At 41.0% G+C, this 13,809-nt stretch overlaps 1 protein-coding gene across 2 annotated transcripts in view; it reads right to left on the minus strand.

Moving 5' to 3' along the window:
• polrmt (polymerase (RNA) mitochondrial (DNA directed)) overlaps window positions 1-13,809 on the minus strand; it is a 34,300-nt gene that overhangs the window by 12,438 nt on the left and 8,053 nt on the right. For both annotated transcript variants that reach the window (XM_026345880.1, XM_026345881.1), the window contains exons 6-15: window positions 11,610-11,759; window positions 10,172-10,339; window positions 9,547-9,717; window positions 8,474-8,713; window positions 6,524-7,309; window positions 6,214-6,336; window positions 5,401-5,523; window positions 4,188-4,367; window positions 3,228-3,314; window positions 1,694-1,807 (exon numbers count right to left, since the gene is read on the minus strand). In XM_026345880.1, the coding sequence (XP_026201665.1) occupies window positions 1,694-1,807; window positions 3,228-3,314; window positions 4,188-4,367; window positions 5,401-5,523; window positions 6,214-6,336; window positions 6,524-7,309; window positions 8,474-8,713; window positions 9,547-9,717; window positions 10,172-10,339; window positions 11,610-11,759 (2,142 nt within the window). The remainder of the gene's footprint in view (window positions 1-1,693; window positions 1,808-3,227; window positions 3,315-4,187; window positions 4,368-5,400; window positions 5,524-6,213; window positions 6,337-6,523; window positions 7,310-8,473; window positions 8,714-9,546; window positions 9,718-10,171; window positions 10,340-11,609; window positions 11,760-13,809) is intronic.

Raw genomic sequence — 13,809 nt, forward strand, 5'->3', positions numbered from 1 at the left:
TGCAGAGGATGAACCATAAACTAAAACCTCATTTATCCGTGGAGCCTTCTCTTCATTTATTCGTTCCTTTATTTAACTTTAAGGCACAGATTAATCAGCTACCTTGTCCCTGCAGGACATTAAAAGAATTAGATCAAAACAGTGTTGTGCCCTGGAATGTACCCTGCTTCTTCCATAGAGAGAGATGCACCCTCAGGGGGACCCACCATCTGTCACACTTGCTCTCTGGCCCCTGCTTATGAGGTGTCACTCCCCTCCATGCCAACCTTCTGCTTGATGTCATACTAAAAGAGCAGACAGCATGCTGGGCCAGCCTATGAGCTAGCTGTATGCCTGTGGTGGGCATATGTCTGACGCCTCCTTTGACTTAGTTAACAAGCTTAAGCGTATCAGAAAGCGAGACTTGGTTTTTATATATAAGCAATATTATAAACATACACAGGCTTTTATTTCATCTACAGACATGCTGGTACACAGTCACGTTATCTCTATGCTGAGCTGCTGTCAGGATCTTCATAGTGACACAAACTCCAGTGATGAAGAGCTCCATTAAAGTTTGGGTCACTCACAGAAATCACAGTACACTCAGTGCTGTACTCCCACACCAAACCTATCAAGACTTGGAAAGCCCAGCCAGGACATTCCACAAGTAGAGCAGCCAGTACTTGATAGGCTGGGTGTCCTGCATAGGAGAAGCCTAACACAAGATTTATTTTAGAAAGTTAGGTTGCTGTTGAGCCTGAAGAAAAAATAACTTTTGTTTTGCTACATCTTCAAGAGGCGAGCCTGTCTGTTATCTATTGGTTGAAAATGCTGATTAAAAAGCATATAAGCAATGTAAGTCATTTTGAACTAGGAAGCAAATGCTTACTGATTAATGCCAGACCACAATGAGTGAAGCATTTGTGAGCTGGCTGTGTGAGGACAACAGCTTGCTCTCAATTAAGTAAACACTGAATTAAAGAAGAATTTACAGCTTATTTTAAGCTGACAGCTATTAGGAGGGCTGCGGTCCTGAGTGCTCTTATAATTATGTGTAAATACTCATCTGGATCGTGTGTGCACTAGCCTACTGTATGCCCACGGCTAACCAGCCGCCCTGATTAATTATCAGCTTCATCAAAAATTCCATCAGAGTCCAATGAAATGTAATGAGTGGAATTATAATGTGAAATGATGATTACAGCGAAAGTGATGATCTGAAGCAATTTACTACCTCGCAGAGATGATGGGTCAGGTTTAAGAGATATTATATAACAGCACTAGGCTAGAACATAGAAGGGTTTCTATTATTGGTCAGTGTGTCAACAGAGAAATAGCAAGTGTCTGTACTTATGTAAAGTAGCGGATATAAACTGTGTAGTATGGAAAAGGTCAGCTGGGGAAGAATTGAGAGTCTTGTGAAAGTTGAGACAAAGAAAAAAGAAAGGAGACAAACAGGTGAAGATACAAGAGGAGAACATCAGAAAGGTCAGCTAGTGAATTTTGGAAAATACAGAGAAATGTCGACAGTGGCGTAATTGGCTAAACTGTCTACCACAGTGCATGAAACTATGATGAACAAACAGAGTTCGAGTGGATTGTGTCCAAAAAATTTATCCTCCACATAGCCAGATACAAACAGATGGTATGCCTTCACTTTTACACTTTCAGACATCCCCCACCCTCTAATGCAAATGCTTTTGAGACTTACCACTTGGTTGCGTGTCCGATGGTAAGGCTGAATGACGGGTAATCCCAGGGGTGTCACCCACTCCACAGTGTGGCCAGACTTGGAGATGAGCCTGGCGCTCTCTGTCAGCCAGTCCTGCAACAGATGCCAGGGCTGAGGTGCATACTCAGAAAATATTCAAAGCACTTCACCAATCATGGGTGTGAATGTGCCCATTTGTTGTGTTTTGTGTGTGTTTATATGAGAACTAGAGCAATCATGTTCAAGTCAACCAGTTTCTATGGTCAGCTGGGTCAGGGATTATAAAAATAAAGAATAGCAAACAAAAAATAGGAACCTCTCCTGCCGCAGCATCAACACATGATCAATGTATTTAGGTCTGCTGCTCTGCTTTATGGTGCTGCGAACAGTTATTGCAAACGTGGTGAGGAACAGGTGAGAAGTTGTTGCTTACTCTAAAAATTGCTAGAGCAACAGTTCTATTGCAAGTGGCACAGTTTGTCTGCAAGAATGGTAGTCCACAAGTGACTCGCTCGCTCTCTCTCTCTCTCACACACACACACACACACACACACACACACACACACACACACACACACACACACACACACACACACACACACACACACACACACACACACACACACACACACACACACACTTGGAGTGAAAATTAAATATGTCCAAGCAACTCGAAGTGGCTCCATTCATCATGACCTTCTTCTGTATACTCCCAGTACAATGAGTACAGCTTGAATGCAAAGGAATAGGAGTGAGATAATAACTAGAAAAACAACAGAGATTGATTGATGGATCAATAGATTGATAAGACAGAGGCGGGGGGTGAGGAGTGGACAGAGACTAGTGTGAAGGGAATGATGGGACTGAATAAATGTGAGGAGAAGTTGGGGATGACAGGAGGGTGGATTGATCGGCTGCCTCTCTCTCAGTGTTACTGTATTTCAAGTGGCCACTGCCTAATGTAAGAGGATGACCTGTTTAAAAGCAGGTGCACACACAAACAAACACACACAGGAGCATGGGGTCGGCACAGAGATACGAAGGGAAGGGGATTTTTCATGTCAGACTGAGCCGTCCCTGCACTATCCCCAAAGGACACACACACCAGCAGTGGGTGGTGTTGCTATTAGCTTGCCAGACTCATCTCAGCCTGTGGAGATAATGTACTATCCCCTACCAGGTGTACGTCCTAAATCTATAAATGGAATCTATGTGATGAATGGATGTCGTTGCCAGGGTAATAGTGAAGTAAACTAGTCATTAATTAAAATAAAATCACATCCTATATGCAGAGGTAGGTCAATAGTCAGAGATCAATTTATTTTACACATCAGTAAGTGTGTAATTATTTTCTAGAAAGTTTTATATTTACATATTTAGTTCATATTAAGCTACAAATATAGTTATATAGTTATTTCAGTTAGTTTAGTAACCTTATTTAGTTTTTATGTTACATGTAACATGAAAAAACAGGTAAATTTTTAGAGATGATATTTCAATCAGACCTGTTTTTTTACAGGTGTAATGAACTCACCTGGATCTCCCTGGTCCCTGTAAACATCTCTTTTAAGGCACTGAACACCTGCCGTACCAGATAATGGGATGCTTCCCATACATACTCCTGGAAAAAAACAACAACACATAATTATGCTTCTGCGGACTGACTGTCCTCCAAAAGCACGAGAATTCCAATAAGTCCACACACACTTTGCATTTTTACTAATCATAATAATGAGTACCCAGTGCTAAAAGCTGCACCACATAATGACAAAGGTATATTACCCATATCATTATAGTGACTTGATCTCCTCCTCATCCGCCCATCCATCCTCTGTAATCACTCACAATTACACTTCCCCTCAATTCCAGGCTTAAACAATTAGGGACATTATGCAGAAGTCATTTAGCACAATCCTCCGCTGTGAGATGTAGAGACAGTGACAGCAATATCATGCCAATCCCATCCATACAGACAACGAGATTAACTCCTACTGCTGTAAGGAACTATAACAGTAGGTATTTGACAGACAATAAGCACTACAGTGCCGTAAGAAGATTATAGCATTGTCCCGCAATGGTGTCATTTAACAGAATGGGTGTGTCCATGATATCTAATAGATCCACTGCTGCATTACATTTATATTTATATACATACATTTATATTACTGCAATATGATAATACATGACTTAACCTTAAAATTAACTTCTGTCAATGCTGCTCCATGCGCTGGCTGCACAGTCATCCCTTTGGATGATATTGTATGAAATCGACTGTGTGATGAATGCTTTCAATATAATAGGAGAGTAGAAAAGAAAACCTTGTGGTTCCTTACGAATCCATCTAGTATGTATAGTCTGAGAGGAAGGTGTAACTGGAGCCCCATACAGAGCAGACCCATGGCTAAGAGGCCACTCTGTCATTCCACACTGATACCATGCTAAAAATAAAGCAGTACATTGGGAAAGGGAACCTCCTCACCCACCACCACTGTACCTTGGGGAACTCATCAATCTCTTTCAGTCTCTTCTCTATCTGCAGGCGTCCCCCGTAGCGTGTGACCCCATACACCACAGTCATCACTGTCTGCTTAACCACCTTTCTGCTGATGAAGCCGTTGAGGACCTGGGCAATCTTCAGACCGTCGTTTGCATCTTTAGCTCGAAATTCCTCCACCTGAAACACATGGTGTAGGTACACGTATGTCGTTTACATAAAAACGTACCTTCTGGTCGAATGCCTTTTAGTGCGTGTCCACAAATCCACATTCATATAACTGCAACTAATGTTTGTGTTAAATGTTATGTACATTGTTTGTGTACAAAATTCCAGCCACAGTAACAAAGTAAACATATGCCAACAACTGCGTAATTTTGTGTGACTGGCAGTGAATTACCTCCATATAAGACAAAAAAAGCATAAAATTATCACAATGGGCTGGAACTAGAGAATATTTGACATTTGTGCTTAAAAATGGCAATAGCAATTAATATATAATCAAAGTCCAGTTTCTGCAGATCCAATTATTAATCAATCTACTAATTGTTTAAATATATAATATGTCGAACAACGTGACTGTCAGTGTTTCCTACTGCACAGCTCGTCCTTTGGAGTAAACGAGATTTATTTACACAGGTAGCTCACTATTTCACAAGCTGGATATAATCTACAGTATCATCTAACAATAACTGAAATGCCCAGAGGTATAAATACTAGTCAGATAGTGTACTGCAGCAAATTGTGCTCTATTTTCAGTCACCTTTTCCAACTCACTGACATCTCCACAATAAACTTTGCAGTTACAGTCACTGCCCTTGAAAAGTTTCACTTTTTTTTCCCTGCAGTTCACTCCGAGATGTCAGCACGTCGCAATTAACTTCGAATTGGCTCTCTCTAAAATAAGCTGGTGTCCTTTGATAGCATTGTGTGCACACTTGGCCTTTGAGGCTGCCTACTGTCGCTGCACTTTGATGCAAGGTATGGGGAACTAAGCACTTTTAAATGCTAGACCTAAAGTAAGAAACTTAAAATATATTCTCAGTCTCTCTGTCTCTCACTAAGGGACAGGGTGAGTCATGTGAATATTAACAACTGAGCAGCTGCAATGTGCTTAGCAACCAAGATCAACCACAATTCAGCTATTTTGTGTACGAGGTTCAAAGAATAGTAACAAAACAAGGCAAACCAAAAACATCCCACTGGTGCTGACCTGCTGTGCTACCCCGCTGTACACGTCCTGAGGCACATCGCAGGGCACAAGGTTGACTGATGTGGCACCAATAACATCTCTGCCTAGAGCGGCGTAGTGCTGGAGACCATTACAGGAGCCGTCCTGGAGGAGAGGGAGAGAGAAAATAATGGGAAAGAGTAAATTGGTGACGTGAAAGAAGAGGAAAAAAAAAAAGGTGATTTAAAGACAGCGATGAAGAACAACAATAAAAGCAAAGAGAGGACAGAGAACGCACAAGGAAAGTTAAAATGCGAAGAGAAAAAAAGATTTGTTTAAGATCATTAGTCTCAGTTTATAGAAACATACCTTAATGTCCATCAGCCCAAAGCCAACAGAGTGAATTTAGCATTTATTGTTAAACCATATATGGGCAATTTGAATTCATTTCAAAGCAGCATCTGAATTTGGCACTAGGCAAGAGTCAGAGTCAGTTTTATTGTGCCTTTGTTTGGGTTTAACATTGCTCCATTTAAAGATCTGTGCAGAGGATAGTTCAAGCTGTGGTCTGGTTTGTAACATTAGCGCTACAAGTTTATGACAGAAAACATAAAACAGGCCCCACTCGGTTGAGGAAGTCTTGGCTTGTTAACTTTTGATGTGCCCTCTGATCCACAGCTACAAAACATGATTGAAAAGGCACACTGTAATCTAGGAAGCTATAAACTACAACTGAAACTGACCTGAGGTGCTTGCAGATGAGTACATTCCTGAAAAATCTAATTATATTCATCTTTATTAAAATCACAATGCCACTCTGCAAACATAAGACTTCTTTCAAGTGTATAATGGTACCTGATGAACAGGGAAGTGAGAGATAAACTGTGTTGGATCTGGAGATCTCACTGCATTGGCTATCTCCATGCAGCAGGCCAGAGCCTGCCAAGGCTCATCTGCATTCATCCACCACTTCTTACCCTGAGAAAGACAAACACAGGCACATGACACAATATTCTGCAAAGACATACAGTACACTGCTGTAAAGAGATTTTTGCTTTAACTCTGGATCTGTCTTTGAAATCTCTACGAGGCAAGCATGTATGTTTTCAAGTCCGTCACTCTGATAGATCAAGATCAAGAGATGGAGCACTTAAAATGCACTAACGTTTAGAGGGTTGTCTGCGGAGTCTAGTATGTCCTCCACGATAGTGTTGGCGTACTCCAGTCGTCCCTGTAGGGAGTTCTTCTTTTTTAACCCTGTCAGATTGACTAAATGGATCTTTAGCCAGTCCAGGCCCTTGGGACCGAGCGGCTTCCCCTCTGCAAAAACAAGGATGGCCCGAGTCACATCGCTTCCCAAATGATTAAAGTATGGGGGACAGGGATAAGTACGGCCGCGGAAGTCCATGTTATGAGGGAACCAGAAAATCTCATCACGCATGTGGTTGGCAATGGAGAGTTTATAGAGAGCATCCATACGCAGGCTGTGCATCTCACTGCATTTCTTTTTGGCATTAATCACCTCCCTCTTCATGTGTGCCTTTTCAGAAGCAGTGTAAGTGGGATCATGGGGGCTGAATTGAGGTATTTTGGGGCCCTCGGACAGAGGAGGAGGAATGTCTAACTTTTCACTGCCCCGGTCATTGAAGATAGAAATAATAATATCCAACAAGGGTTTGTTGATTTTCCATGCACAGTTGCCCAGCAGGTTGATAGAGTCCATGACTGCTTGAAGGTTCTGGCATTTCTCCAGCAACACGTCATGTTGCGTGGCCCCGTCCACTGTGCGCATAAGCTTAGTCGGTGTGAGCAGGTAGGCTCCAAACTTGACAGAGGTCCACGGCAGAGGAGGGCACAGCATCGGCATCACATAGGAGTCAAAGGTCAGCCTGGTCTCCATGGCTTCCTGCTGCATCTGATTCAGGATGGGGTGCGGCTTGATAAAACCAACCTGGTGTGCAAAACAGAGAGAAATCCAATCAAAAACATTGAATGAGCAGACAACAAAAAGATCATTCTCATTTGAAGTTATTTATCTTTATATCTGAGTGTAATTCTGAATAATAGACATGTAGCTGCTTGAACCAACAGCTGATCTGCTTGAACCATTATCTTTATTTAATGATGAAAAAAATCATAGTTAGAGCCAGGGTAGTGATTGGATAGCTACACATTTAGATTACAACAAGTATAAAAATGTTTTTGGGTTTTGATGTGAAAGAGCTATTGTGTCCTAGTTCTAAGACTTGCCATCAAGAGGAAGAAATATAGTAACCTGACAGAAAAATAAAACACCTCAGCTTTGCTTGCATTAGTTAGGCTGTCACGCTGTGCTGTAAAATCATTAGGATGCTCCCCTAATGGGCTAACCTCCAAAGGCAGAAAGGAAGGGGAGCGAGCAAAAGTAGACAAAGAAAGAGAGCAGTAAAAAACAAAACAAAACACATGCACACACATGAACACACGCACACAGAGGCTCACGCATGCACACAAAAAATAAAATTCATTCACAATTCTCTCTCTGCTTTGTGCTTCTTTCACTTGACATGGCTGCCTCGCCCTCCTGCAGGGTCGCACGGCAGGAAATCAGTGAGGCAATTAAGGGGACACTAAAAAAGGGATTAGTCCAGAACCTATTCATCTTACTCAACTGCTCCTCTCGCCAGTTCACACTGCAGGGAAGTGGTTTGATAATTCACACTCTTGTGAGCTTCACACTGGATAGGAGCTTGCTCAAGTGTTCAAGGTAACAGACAGAGTGACAGGCTTTCTGTCTAAAGGGAAGGTCAAGTGATTTGAGGCATTTCCTTTGCTCCTGCTCCACTAAGGTGCTTTGCTTATTAATGAAAATGTCAGCCGTACAACTACTTCAATACGATCAATCATATAGCCAGATACTTTAACTGTATAATGTTAGATTGAAGGAGAGCCCTTTAACTCCAGTTCTTGATCATTTTTTCCACATAAATCTTAGTTGAAATCTCAGTTTTCCGGGTCTAAGATTATGCTCAGGAATCCTGTTACTAGGTTATCAAACCCTGATTTTTTGACAAGACCACTTTGGCAACTCCTTGATATCTCTGTGGAATAGACAACAGTGATATTTGCACTTTACCTGTCGGGTGTTGCGGAAAGTGTACATATGGTAGAGAATGGGAATGAGCTTCCTCTCATAGGATGGGTTCAGGATGTCACTATTAATTTTCAGGTTCTTCACCATCATATCCACCAAGTAAGTGCCCAGGTCCAGAGTTACTATGTATGGCCAGCTTGTTTCGCCCCCCTGCAGGGTGGGTCCTGAACTGTGCTCTTTTTCCAGCTCCCACCACTGCTCCCTGGGTATGACGGTATACTCCTAGATGTGAGAAGAACAGACGATGGTTTCAACAAATTCCATCTGAATCATATCATTTTAGTATAGTAATATTTAGCAAAGAGCACAATAAGCTATAAAGTCTTAAATATGTATTTAAATCATAAAGCCCAGAGAAATTACGTCCAAACACAAAGTGAACAAACCTTTTTTTTCCTTTATGGTGTGAGAACAATCAGTATTAATAACCTTGACTTGAAGTCAGTCCAACATTTATGGTGTTTTCAAATGGAAGCATGAAAATGTAAATGTGTAAAGTGGGAACTCAGACAGTTTGGTGTCAGAACAACAATGTATGGAATAAATTTAACTACAAAAGGCTGCATGTAAAGTAACCCACACAAAACAAACCCTTAACATCTAGCCTAACTGGCTATTGGAGTCTAATGAGCTCTTTCTCATTATAGTCTTGATGACATTAGCGTTTTCTCCCAGCAACGCTGGTGGAACACTGAGTCAGTGATACTGGATATAATACTCCACTGAGGAAACACAGGCCTTCATTTCATTAAGAAAAAAGAACAAACAGCAGTATATAATGAGCTGGTGAACAAGGTAAAAACATTTTGGATTCTACCAAAGATCCATCAGGTTTCAGCACTTGTCAAGGATTAATAATTGGTCTAAAGAGTGGACAACAACAGAATTTAAATTTAATTTCAAATTCATTACACTTTACTACTATCAAAGTTTGATTCCATTAATGAAAATCAACAAATAAGCCTGAGGAAAAAATGTTCAAGTAGACTCCAACTGAAATATACATGAGCAGTAAGCATGTACAGACTGTGGACATGTGAAAGTCATTTCCCTACCTCGGTATCTTTTGCCAGCAGTTTGGTGAATTCGTTGTACATGCTGCTTAGCTTTTCCACCACCTGATTTCGGAGCTTCTGTTGTACACAGTACTTGGTGTAGACCCTGTTGCCCAGGTCGCTGGCTAAAACCTTCAGAGACTCTCCACTTAGAGGCATGTTGGCAACACTCTGTGAAGAGCAGGACACAGTGCAAAAGGTCAAACAGAGGAAAACAGCAGCAAAAGTGGTGTTTGAGGTTTAGATGAATGAAAAGGCAATCATTCATTAGTAAAATCAAAGTTAAAATGGTCATTTCAGAAAACACATCAAACCCTGGTAATGTGACTATGTAGGAAGAAAAGTATTCGATCAAAAGCATGCTGCCCTTTACTACCAAAAAAAAAAAAAAAAAGCCTGATCTTTTTCCAGCTGTTGTCTCTGTCATGTCCTTGATTTGTGTTTTGACGTTTTTTAGATTGGCTTGGTTGCATTAAACGTAACATAGAGAAAAGCAGTGACATCACTACACATCTTTTCATCTGTAGTAAAATACAGCTGCCGTCAAGTCAAACACCGTCTCTGTTTGATCCGAGACTTCCTGCATTTCATTATGTGGAAGGTTGGGACAGATGTGGTGTTTTACCTGCATCATGATGTCAACATACTCCCTGTCCTCCAGCAGACAGAGGTAGGGATAAAGGTTAAGCCTGTAGTCCTTGATGCTGCTATTAGCCAGGATCATTTTGCTCTCCTTCAGGGCCTGGAGGAGGATCTTCTTCCATTGAGCATGTTGCTCTGCCAGCAGCTCCCTCTGAAAAGACAACACCACTGGAAATCATTCCGATAAAGAATAAGATGACTAGTCCTGCAGCAATCTTCGAATTTCACATAGTATTTTGCCTGAAGTTCTGAAAAATATGCTTCTTTGCTTTCTCATTGATAGTAAGGTGAGAAGATTGAAGCCACTGTCATTCAGTACCTAACCATATGAAGCTACAGCTACTTAATTAGCTTATTTAAACACAAAGACTGATGGAGTGGCTTAACCCGTAAAAACAAAAAGTGAATTTAAAAGGGGAACATTAATGTTTGTTGGGGAATTGCATCGACAGAGTGAGAATAGCCATCTACTTCCTTATTTTTGCTCAACTAAGGTAATCACTTGCTGCCTCTGGCTTAATATTTACTGTACAGACATCATGTTTATGTAACTCTACTCAGTAAAGTTTTTCATTTTAATTTAGACATCCATATTCACAATTACTGTCCTTTGCTCTTACACTGTGGTACATGTGAGAGTAATGTCTACATCTTTTCATTACCAACATAAAACCTTTGCTGTGCATGTGGATGTACTTTAGATAAACCTATGTGCTATTCAAGCTTAGGTGTGTATGCGATAACGATCATTCCTCACAGTTTTACTCCGTCTGACTGAAGCAGAGGCAAAGTCTGGATTGTGGATGGAGAGGTTACTCTGCATTGTCTCCAGAGAGCTCCATTACAATACATTACTATTCTGCCCTGTCTGTCTGTAAATGCTTCCTGACCACCAGGGACTCTAGGCCCGCTCGCTTCCCACGTAGCCCATCTGCAGAGGCAAACGAGCCAGGCTGGACTGTAAATGCCAGAGTTGGAAAGGAGGCACACCACAGGAATATGATGTATCATAGTCTAACCTCTCACACCTAAATGCATATTATGTCACAAAGTGGATAAGAGAAACTTTGCTCATAGGAGACAACGTGTACCCATTCAGTAAATGGGCAAAGTAGTCTCACTTCAAAAGTAGTGACAGACTACTGCCAAGATGGAAATTTGAAGATTGGTTTGCAGTTTAAACAGATAAACCTTTTTTTTATGTAGCACTGATCTAGATAAAGGGTACCATTTATACAAACCAGAGTTTAACAGTAATGTATTATAACTAAACCCCAAACCATCTGTTCATCTGTTAGTAAAAACTTATCCTATTCAGAAACAGCATTGCTATGTGTGTATGAGTATTTTCACCAACACTGGCCTATACATCTACAATTCTAACATCTATATGAAGAGTGGCCACAGCTGAGTTTGTTTACCATTTTGACCATGTTTTCAGTGACAGGCTTGGCAGCCTCCACAGAGTCGATGGTGATCGTGCAGGCCTGCTCCATGCTGAGCTGACGTTGGAAACGCTCCTGAAGTTCCTCCTGAGTGAAGTCCAGTTTGGGGTAGTGATGGTCTGCCCTCTTAAAAAAAAAAAAAAAACAACACTGTAAGCTTTGCCTCACAGAACTAAATCGAGGTAAGAAGTAAACACTGCTTTTCCAGGTCCGTAACTGAGTCATAAAACCACTTCATTCTGCTGCCATACGCGTGCTAATCTGAGTTTCAATCTTAGAAATGCTCTTGCTGGACAGCAAACAATTCATTACTACTTACCCCTGCATGGACACAGGGAACAATGACAGGAAATACAACAAATCAGGCAAACAAAGTGGTCTATTTCTAATATTGATTAGAAATGTACCATACTACATCACTAACTGTGTATGTGAATGCTTAGTTAATCCCGACAGAGATAAATGCTCTGACTTTAACTAAATCAGCGGATGGAGTACACAAGTAAGGGCATTTATTAGCTCTTAGACAGAGAAGAACAGCAGAGTGTGAATCAGACCTCAGAGATACGGAGCATGAACAAAGCTGGAGGCTGGGTGCCACATAAATTGCTCACCAGTGCAGCTCTTCCACAATATTACACCTTTACAATAATAAATGAGCAAAGAAGCCAATATCGTATTATCAGCAGACAGGAGTGAAATCAATAGATAGCTGCTGAAAAATGTGCTGGCATGATAGTTTTGAAAAGTACAAACTTGCAGCATCTGGTGTCCAAAGAAAAGGAAACAGCTCCACAAACAGGACTTTGTTTCGATGTTGCTAAATTATACCTGTGTGATGTTATCTGAATACTTGTCATGTTTTGTTGTTTGTTACTGTGAGCAATATTAGGACTATATTCATAAAATAGGCATACATATAAGCCACTTGCATAAAAACCAAAAGCAAATGAGAGAATACCAGACGATCTCTGATGACAAGTTGAAACTAGATCAAACCGCATTTTGTACAATCCACAGCTTAATCAATTCCATTTTCACAACAACAAACAATATTCTAATTAGATTGTTTGCCGGCTGCTAACACTGATTTGAATTTCTCCAGAGACCATCTAGCCTGCTACTCTGTTATCTAGTGGACCAGTTATTTGGACAGCCTTTCAGTCATTAAAGCAGCACGCCAAAAAAAGTCACAGTCTGATAAACTGATCAGTTTGTCAGCGTCATAAACGCAATCAGAAGCACCAATAGTAGTGAGCAAACATTTGACTTGTTTCCACGTCACTGAGCAGCATAGTTTCACATACACTCTTAAGATAAAATTGCTGACCAGCCCATTACCCTACCCCCCAACACACACACATGCACACTAAGACTGAAATGAGAGGGGAATAAAGGCCAAAGTAAATAATGGTGAAAGGTTTGAGGCTAGAAATTTTGCAATCACACAAAAAGCTGTTAATGAATCATGTGAGGAGAATGGAGGTGGGAAAAAGGGAGGAGAGGTGAGAGGAGGAGAGGCAAGATTAGCAGAGGAACCGTACAGCAGAGCTGGCTCACTATAAATAGGCCATTGCCTGTCTGGCTGTGAAGGGGTGACAATCAAATCTTTTGTAGTCATGCTGGAGCCTTCTGACAGCTTTCCCAGCTTTCTGCTGCTTCAACTGGCAAAACATACACAAGTCTCAGTTGTAAAAATAACTCTTTCCTCTATTTATGGCCATACATTATCATGCCTGTATATTAAATGCCACTCAAAATAAACTACAACTCTCCAAAAACTCGGGACACTAAATAAAAACAGAACACCATGAATTACAAATCACTGAAAACCCAGCTCTTGTTGGAGTTAGTACAATGGTAATGTGGGAATATACGTAATGCTCATTTTGAATTTGATCCCAGCAACACAATTTAAAAGGGTTGGGACAGAGGTATGCTTAAAACTATGTTTGTATTAGTTTGCTGAAATAAGCAAGGCCTTTCTTAAAAACTGCTGTCTGAATGGCCTGATATGTTGCTCCAAAACCTGTACATATAATTCAGTACATATGTTACCCATGCTGTGTGCTCTATTCCACCCCCATACCCTGACAGGTGCTGGCTTTTGAACTACGTGGATATTAAGTTACCTCTTCAGCATGGAGGACGATGGCATCCGTCTTTTTATCAGTAA

The sequence above is a fragment of the Anabas testudineus genome, chromosome 4 (assembly GCF_900324465.2).
Source record: "Anabas testudineus chromosome 4, fAnaTes1.2, whole genome shotgun sequence".
NCBI classification, from domain to species: domain Eukaryota; kingdom Metazoa; phylum Chordata; class Actinopteri; order Anabantiformes; family Anabantidae; genus Anabas; species Anabas testudineus.